We start from the raw sequence: 10,000 nt of genomic DNA on the forward strand, positions 1-10,000 counted from the left end.
GGTACACTCTGGCACACTATTCTATCTAATTTCTCTTCCTCTTGTTTTGTTAAAGTTTTTATAGTTTATATAGAAGTTATTTATTTTGATGTTACTGTTCTCATAATATTTTTCCCTGTTTCTTTACCTCACTACGCTATTTTCCCTGTTGGAGCCCCTGGGCTTATAGCATTCTGCTTTTCCAATTATGGTTGTAGCTTAGCGATTAACAAAAATAATGATAATGATATAATATATGCCCTTGTATCTTCTTATTTGATTTCTCTTATTAAATATGGGTTTCATTGTCCGCAGATTATGAATTTATATATGTGATGTTTTATACATAAAAGTCATAAGATTTGTCGTTATTTACTTTACATTTTTAGTTAGATTAATATAAACCAAAGGACAATTCTTTCTTTAACTTAGCACTTGTTGTTATTTCGTATTTGCATAGAAACCTATCGTTAATGGAAGGGTATGTAAATGGATATGGAAATTAATTATCGTAAATAGAGAGTAATATTAGCGTAATATCCACAAAACATTACGAGGACAGAAACTTCTATCAAACAATGAGTGGAAGAAAAATTGATAAAAATAAGGAAAAAATTACATTTGGAATACAGCGTAAAAACCACTCTCAAATAAGTTTAGTATTAAAGTAGAACCATTAATGAAGTTTACAACTAATGATAGTTAATGATTGTAAATATACATATATATATATATATATATATATATATATATATATATATATATATATATATATATATATATATATATATATATATATATACTGTACATACATATATATATATATATATATATATATATATATATATATATATATATATATATATAGAGAGAGAGAGAGAGAGAGAGAGAGAGAGAGAGAGAGAGAGAGAGAGAGAGAGACTTGAAACGCATTGACTCTACATAAGAGAGAGAGAGAGAGAGAGAGAGAGAGAGAGAGAGAGAGAGAGAGAGAGAGAGAGAGAGAGACTTAAAACGCATTGAACCTTCATAAAAGATAAAAACATTTGATGAGAGAGAGAGAGAGAGAGAGAGAGAGAGAGAGAGAGAGAGAGAGAGAGAGAGACTTGAAATGCATTGAACCTCCATAAAAGATAAAAACATTTGAGAGAGAGAGAGAGAGAGAGAGAGAGAGAGAGAGAGAGAGAGAGAGAGAGAGAGAGAGAGAGAGAGAGAGAATTTTGAATCTCCATGAAATACAAAAATTTTTATTGAGAGAGAGAGGATTAAAAAGTCATAAGTCCTCATTAAAAAAAAAAAACTTACAATGGATGGTGAAAGTGACATTATCTGCCAGAGGATAATTCAGAATATCATTCTTGGCCACCCTGCACTCCAAACTAGCCCGGTCTTCCTCAGCTTGCACCTGCAAGGTCACACTTATCCTCACGAAATCGTCCTCCTTGGTCGCCTTGGTGTAAGTGGTGTTAGGGTGGTTCAACAGCTTCCCATTTTTGTACCAGGCCAAGCGAGGCCTGGGGTTACCCCCCTGGCACCTGCAGGTCAGCGTGACCTCCTGACCTTCTTTGAGGATGTCTCCCGTCTTGTACCCTGAGATGATGGGAGCCTCTGGTGGGTCTGTGGATGAAATAAGAAGGAAAAGAAGTGTAACTTGTGTTAATTCCAGTCAGTGGAGATTGCAGTAGGTGAGACCAGAAGAAAAAAAGAAAAGAAAGAGAAATGTTTTTTTTTTTATTCCGTTTGGTCTGTAGAGATTGCTGGAAGTGTGAAAAAAAAATAAAATAAGAAGAAGTCATGCAATTGTGTTAGTTCCAGTCAGCAGAGATTGCATCAGGTGAGGTCAAAAGAAAGAAGAAAAAGAAATGCGTTTTGTGTTCAGTCCGGTCACTAGAGATGGATGGGATTGTGAAATAAATTGAATAAGAAAAAGAAATAATTTTTGTATACATACAGGTCAGTAGAGATTGCAGGAAGTAGGAATAAAATAAAATAAGAAAAAGAATTGTAAATTGTGTTAATTGTGGTTAGTAGAGATTACCGGAAGTGGGAAAAAATGAAAGGGAAAGGAAATGAGTTTTGTATTAATTCCGGTCAGTAGAGATTGATGGGAGTGGAGAAAAAATACAACTTAAGTTCATTCCGGTCAATAGAGATTATTTTAAATAAAGACACCATACAGTTAAAAATAATGCACGTTCTTTTAATTCTGGTCAGTAGAAATTAGAGTAAATGGAGACAGAATAGAAAAAGAAAAAGAATTGCGCCTTGTATTCATTCAGGTCGAAAGAGATGGCTGAAAATGTGTGCACTTATGTATGTGACATGTGGAGAGTCTTCTGCTTGTTATGTTGGGATAAAAGATATGTGTTAAGATGTGAGATAGATATTATATTTTATCTGATAAGACTCGTCTATGCTTTATATAGAAAATAAGAGGAAAGGATTTAACGATTTTGATAATATGAAGAATAATAATGATTTTAATCATTTTGATATCATAAATTTTACTACATAGAATTAAAGTAACAAATGGTCATGTATATACAATAATTAGATTTAATTGTATACATATACATATACATATATATATATATATATATATATATATATATATATATATATATATATATATATATACAGTATATATGTATAATTGTATACACACACACACACATATATATATATATATATATATATATATATATATATATATATATAAATGTATATATAAGTACACACACACACACACATATATATATATATATATATATATATATATATATATATATATATATTTATATATATATATACATATATATATATATATATATATATATATATATATATATATTTATATATATATATATATATATATATATATATATATATATATATTGTAAATGCAGCATTTTATAGAAACCATTTGTGTATATAATCATTTAATAAGCTCTGTTTTTCAACTTGGTTAAATTATATTGTAGATATTTTGTCTGTTTTACAGTCTGTTTTGGATTGTTACTGCTTTAATTTGTTTGTTCAATTGTTGTTGAGTTGTTCTTGAAAAGATTGTTTATCCTGGTAGTTATCAGTGTTGGAATTACACTGTAACAGTTATAAGTTTCTGGAAATAGGATCAAGCTTTTTTGATGACTGACAGAGTAGAAGAAGTCTTCAAAGTGTAAAGAACATTTCTTTGGAAATTCATTTCGCTTGTATTGGATGTAGCTTAGAGTAACACAGATGTAAGTTTATTTCTTTACTGAAATTTGTATATATTCTATTTCTTGTTTGTAGTGTTTTTTAGTTAAATCAAACTATTATCAATTCTTTGTTTATTATGGAATCTTTTTAAAAAAATTTAGTAAGTTTGTATTTTGTTGTTTTCAGTTTCTTGAACCTCATCGCCCTGCACTAATAGCAAAGTACTCATCGTTGGTTCTCTGGTCTTGGAGTACTGACCAACTATAAGCTTTTACAGTTATGGTCAACTTAAGTTGTAGTGCTTAGTGTTAAGTGAATTAAAGCTTTAAGTTGGTTTAAAGTGTCTTGTGATATCAACTTGAACTTTATATCAAATTTTTAATAAAGTGTGACGTGAGTAACAGTATCTGTGTCTTTTCTACATCTCATCCCTGTGGCTTTGAAGAAAACGGCAGGTACATATATATATATATATATATATATATATATATATATATATATATATATATATATATATATATATATATATATATATACACACACAAATATATATAACGGATTTTGAGCGAAGCGAAAAATCTATTTTTGGGTGAGATAGCCATGTCGTCCTGATGGAAGTTCCTATAGGGTAGCTTCCTAGGGTATATTAAAACTACGGCGATATTCCCAGAGAATTTACCTTAAGGTACCAGAATTCTAACTCCTGGAGCGAATATCCCTCCTGAAAGGGATATCGCGACATATCAGAGGACGTATTCTTGACACGCCACATGGCAATCTGCATCCCGAACAGAGATTTCATCTCGCAGGGGGCGATTGGCAAGAAACGAATTCGGGAAAGAAAAAGGGGGAGCCGCTCCCAAGGCTCCCTATCTTCCGATTCGTATGCGTGCCTGGCACCAATCCTGGCGCCATCTGTATTCCTTGTAGCGTACACGAGGTGCTACAGATACTGTATGTAGGGAGGGGTCCTACGGCCCTTTCTTAGAAAGGCAAGGGCGGGTCCATCAGGACGACATGCCTAACTCACCCAAAAATAGATTTTTCGCTTCGCTCAAAATCCGTTTTTTGGGCTCAAGCCATGTCGTCCTGATGGAAGTATACCAGAGCATTACTGTATCTGTGGATTCTCAGAACGTGCCGTACTCCCCGGATGTAATTTTTCCCGGTCGACTAGACCTAGAGACCTAAGATGTTACCGTTATACATCTTTTCAACTAACTATAAACCATGTTAGAGCTTCCTGCCCCCTACAGGGAAGAGTCCTACTAGACTCTGGAAAAGTCTCGAAGAGTACATATACGTATGTATGAATACCAGGCAAGCTAATATAGTGGTCTCGCCCTATATTAAGTAAAGCATAGTTTGTAAAGAATCACTGCTTCAATATGAAATATCGACCAGTTCTCCGCACAATACTTGTATTGGACAAAGGTTTTATATCCGCATAGGAGGAAAACCAAAGCAACATAGCTTGCATAAAGGAACAATTCTATTAGAATTATCCCAGATAAGGTACATAGAATGAATGCTCAATTATACCAATAAATTGACACAGGTGAAGGAGACGCAAGGTTCTCAAGAACCAGTTTATTGACAGGCAATAAATAGACAGGTTAACCACAATTATATATATATATATACATAAGAAGAGGATAACCCAAAACTTTAAGCATAAGTATGATAGCAAACAAAACTTGTTTGTCTGAAAGAAAAAACATTAAATGCCACTTTTAAGATACCGAGGTATCAAAGTCATAAAAGTCTGTATTACAAATCAATGACATTAGCGTTAGAAACGCTCGGCACACATGTCTGCACTTATGCTAGGTTCACCTTCGGAAATGGAACAGTCTACATGGGCAACACAGTGCCCTCACTTAGTTTGTAGTACAGTATGTAACTACACACTCACCCTGGAATTAATCGTCCCAATTAAGACCACTGTTCCTCGCAGAGTTAAACAGTAGGGTTAACACCGCGACCCACTGCTACCACAGATCTCTTTAGTTCCTCTACTTGCTTCGCATAGTGGTGAAAGAACACTCTGGAAGACTTCCAGTCAGTGTATGAACGGAGATGTTCAAAATCCATACAATTAAAGAAATTTAAGGATGAGGCAACTTTCCTCGGATCGTGACCTGCGGGTGTACTGTCAGGATCCGCTCTGCGAATAAAATATGTGATTTTCACTCTGAGTTGATTCAGAGATAAATTTGAGCCTGATGTTTCTCCCCTGAATAGTTGACCACCCTTGAAGTCTGAAGTTCTATGAAGATAGACCTTTAGGCATTCTACTGGACATAGAGATGCATCTTCTTTCAGAGGGCAGATTCTCCAGGGACCCCACCTGTTGGTGGGTAACTCATTCTTGGCGAGAAACGTCGGATCCGGAAACAGGTTCAGTTCTCCCCCATCCAGGAACTGAACACGACCTTCCTCTCTCGAGAGGGCTACAATCTCACTAACCCTGGCCCCGGACGCGAGTGCAAAATAGGAAAATAACTTTTTGTGTCAAATCCTTTAACGCACACTCTTCATTGCTCAACAGAGAAGCTAAATGAAGAACTTGTCTAAAGACCATAAAATGGGCTTTGGAGGTGCTGAAGGTCTGAGCCTAGCGCAGGCTTTCGGGACTTTATTAAAGATCTCGTTACCTAGGTCGACCTGGAAGGCATATAGAATGGGTCTTGTCAAAGCAGACTTACACGCTGAAATCGTGTTAGCTGCCAATCCTTGACCATGGAGGTGGAGAAGAAAGATAAGCAGAAGTCTGTCAAGATCTCCTGTGGATTCTTCGCCTTGACAAAAGGCCACCCATTTTCTCCAAGATGACTCATATTGCCTTCTAGTAGATTTGCACTTATATTCCTCAAGGAAGTCTATGCTGGCTTTCGAAATCCCGAAACGCTTTCTCACTGCTAGGGAGAGAAAATCATGAGCTGCAGGGTCCGGGTTTTCTGAAATGAAGCGCAGACAGTTGACTTCTGGACTCGCTGGGTCAGAACTGGATCTGGTAGTGGTACCAACTTCAGCTACAGTTCCAATGCCAGGGGGAACCACACGCTGTTCGGCCACTTGTGGGCCACTATTGCCGCTACCCCTTGAAGGATCTCAGTTTGTTGAGGACCCTCAACAGAAGGCTGTGAGGAGGAAACAGATAAATCTTGGACCATCTGTTCCAGTCGAGGGACATCGCGTCCACTGCTTCCGCTAAGGGGTCCTCATACGGGCCACGTACAGGGGCAACTTCTTGTTGTCTTTCGTCGCAAAGAGGTCTATCTGCAGTTCTGGGACTTAATTCAGAATGAAGGAGAATGATCCTGCGTCTAAGGACCATTCCGACTCTATCGGTGTGAACCTGGATAGAGCGTCCGCTGTCACATTGCGGACTCCTTGAAGGTGAACTGCCGACAGGTGCCACTTCTTCTTTTCCGCCAATCGGAAGATGGCCAACATCACCTGGTTGAGAGGTGGTGACCTCGATCCTTGTCGATTCAAGTATCTCACAACTACCTCGCTGTCCATCACCAACCTTATGTGGATCGAGTGACGCGGGGAGACTTTCTTTAAGGTAAGGAGCACTGCCATAGCTTCTAGAAAGTTTTATGTGAAAGGTCTTGAATAGCTTGGACCAAGTCCCCTGGACTTTTTTCCGATGAGAGTGACCTCCCCATCCCTCCTTCGAGGCGTCTGAGTGAATCGTCACCAACGGGGGAGGTGGCTGAAGAAGAACCGACTTCTTTAGATGTCTGGCTTGGGACCAAGGCCTGAGAAGAGTACTTAGCCGCAGCGGCTGGTCTTCTCAGATCTCTTCGTGCGTTTGATGCATAACTTCTCCAAACTCCGATTGCATCCTTTAGCTGTGCTCTCAGCACTGGGTCTGTCACCGAAGCAAACTGGAGAGAGCTCAGTACCCTCTCCTGCTCGCGTCTTGATATCCTTTCGTAATCTAGAAGTCTCTTGACAGAACCCGCTATCTCCTTCCTTTTCTTCGCCGGGATGGAGAAACGGGTGTGACAAAAGGTCCCAGTGGATTCCCAGCCACTGGAACTTTTGAGATGGAGAAAATCGAGACTTTTTTCTGTTGATCTGGAAGCCTAGGTACTCTAGGAACTGGATCACTTGACTGGAAGCTTGCAAGCATTCTGTCTCGGATGCTGCCCACACCAACCAGTCGTCCAGGTAGGCTACTACCTGAATTCCCTTTAGGCGTAATTGTTTGAGAGCTACGCTCGCAAGCTTCGTAAAAATCCTTGGGGCTATGTTTAGCCCGAATGGCATGGCTCCGAAGGCGTATAGTCTTCGTTGTAGCCTGAACCCTAGGTAGGGGGAGAGTCGATGGCTGATTGGAATGTGCCAATAGGCGTCTGACAAGTCTATAGAGACGGAATATGCCCTCTTGGGCAGTAAGGTCCTTATGTGTTGCAGTGTTAGCATTTTGAATTTGCAATTCACTATGAACTTGTTGAGTGGCGACAAGTCCAGAATGACTCTGAGCTTTTCCGAGTCTTTCTTGGGAACACAAAACAGCCTCCCTTAGAAATTGATGGGCTTCACCCTTTGGATCACCTTTTTTCTCCAACAGTTCTTGAACGTACTCCTCCATAACGGGGGTGGAGTGTTGGAAAAACCGAAGGCACGGGGGTGGAGTGCTGTACCAGCTCCAGCCCAGTCCATTCTTGAGTAGGCTGTGGGCCCAGGGATCGAAGGTCCACCGATCCCGAAATTTCAGAAGTCTCCCTCCTACCAGTATCACCTCACTTGGACTGCCGTCCTGAGGTCTTGCCTTCCTGACCACGACCACCCTTGAATCCCCTTCCCCTTGAGGGGCGTCTACACGAGCCTCTGGCTGCTCCTCTAGGCTTTGCTCGAAAGGAAGTAGACTGCCCTTCGAACGCTGGGGTGAATGCCGTGGACTGTGTCGACACGGCCTCGGGTACCCACTGAAAAGTGGTCGGGGTTTGTGCCACGATCTGGGGCACTGGGGGCAATGGCAATTGCAGTTGCTGTTGCTGTCTAACAGGCTTGGCTGGCCGAGACGGTAGCCTAGTCCTCATAGTCTTCCTCTTTGGTTGAGGACCCTCATCCGGGGAAGACTTTCTTTTGATAGCCAGGCCCCACTTCTGGAGAAGGTTTCTATTCTCCAAGGCGGCCTTATCAACAACTTCTTTGACCAAGTCGGTAGGGAAAAGGTCTTTTCCCCAAATGTTGGAGGAGATTAGTTTCCTTGGCTCGTGCCTCACCGTAGCCGAGGTGAACACGAACTCCCTACAAGCTCTCCTTGCCTTGACGAAGCCATAAAGGTCCTTCGTCACTGTGGCCAGATGAGTCTTGGCCACCACCATGAACATTTCATGGACCTTGGGGTCACTTGCCATCGTCTCGAGAGTAGTCTGAAGAGACATTGAGGCAGCCAGTCTTTCTTTTGTCTCGAACTCTCTTCGTAAAAGAAAGTCAGATAGCTTAGGGAGGTCCTCACCGAACTGACGTCCGGCAATATCAGCCTCCAACTTTCCAACTGAGAACGTAAGATGGACGTCCTTCCAGTCTTTGTGGTCCATAGGCAGGGCCAGCGACAAGGGTTTACACTCCTCTAGGGAGGGGCAAGGCTTGCCGGCCTAGACTGCTTTTAGTACAGCCGCAAACCCTTTCTGTAAAAAGGGGAAGGCTCTAGTAGGCGAGGACACAAAGGAAGGGAGCTTCCTGTTCAATGCGGCTACCTTTGAGTTAGAGAAGCCCCTCTCTTTCATCGAGGATGAAAGTAGAGCTTGAGCCTTAGCATGGTCCATCACTATGACCTCCTTCGGCTCTGTCTCCTCCTTTGAAGCTGGTTCCTTCCTCAGCTGGACATAACAGTCCGGATATGATGCCTTGCTGGGTCAGAATTCCACCTCCTCCAGGGGAACTGAGCCCAGCTTATCCGAGATGACGATCTTTCCAGACGTCATCGGCATGTGCTCAGCATACCTCCATGGGTTAGCATCTGAGCACAGGGGAAGGTCTTTCACATTGAGCTTTTTCTGGGGCCCATGTGATTCTGCAAGGCACTGCATTCGCAGTTCCATTGCAGCCGCCTTCTCCTGATTCTCCTTCTGCATTTGTTGGATCATTCCAATAATAGAAGAGAGGGCCTGTCCCAGCTCTACTGGGAGACCGGCCGATGTTGAGGGAATAGGCTCCGAAATCTGAACCGGAGTAGCCGACACCTCGTCGACCTCTACCTTTACAACGTCTGGGGCTTGAACTTCATCCTGGGCTTCTGCCAGGAGGTCTTCCTCCAGACACTCGTCCACATCAGACATCCTGTCATCTAACTGGATGTCTTGCATTGCGACCGCGACTTCAGCATCCACCTGGATCTGAACTTGGGGGATCTCCTCTTGAGGCTGGGGAATTACTGCATCAGCTGATGCCTTAAGGAAAAGATACGCCCTCATCTTCTCACTTGGAAGATAAGGGCCAGAAGTGTTCTTTTGGAAGCCCCTTACCCAGGTACGAAGCTTCTTCCTAGCTATATCCCTTGATTCCGCCGTCCTAGGGGAATCAAAGGCCTCAGTAATCAGGTTAGTGCACACAGTACATACCTGAGGGTCCCAATACCGGAGATCATCCTTGGAGACAGCGCATGCTGCGTGTCTCCTACAAAAACTCATGTCCGCAGAGGTTCTTGCTGCGGACGTTGCAGAAAGCACTTCCGCACTTCGGAGGGTCCTTCTGTAAAGAGAAGAAATTTCCATGAGTATCAAGTGAACTATGTATCACTGGATATGCATAGTACAGCATAACAATTCAGAAAGGAAAGACACACACTTGTGTT

General features: G+C 41.2%; 1 protein-coding gene across 4 annotated transcripts in view; it reads right to left on the reverse strand.

The window, feature by feature from the left end:
• LOC137637260 (nephrin-like) overlaps positions 1–10,000 on the reverse strand; it is a 122,702-nt gene that overhangs the window by 3,901 nt on the left and 108,801 nt on the right. For 2 of the 4 annotated variants that reach the window (XM_068369519.1, XM_068369530.1), the window contains exon 7: positions 1,285–1,596. The exons of the other annotated variants lie outside the window; for them this stretch is intronic. In XM_068369519.1, coding sequence (XP_068225620.1) covers positions 1,285–1,596 — 312 coding nt within the window. The remainder of the gene's footprint in view (positions 1–1,284; positions 1,597–10,000) is intronic. 4 annotated transcript variants of the gene reach the window in all.

This window comes from Palaemon carinicauda, chromosome 3 (assembly GCF_036898095.1).
Source record: "Palaemon carinicauda isolate YSFRI2023 chromosome 3, ASM3689809v2, whole genome shotgun sequence".
Taxonomy (NCBI): domain Eukaryota; kingdom Metazoa; phylum Arthropoda; class Malacostraca; order Decapoda; family Palaemonidae; genus Palaemon; species Palaemon carinicauda.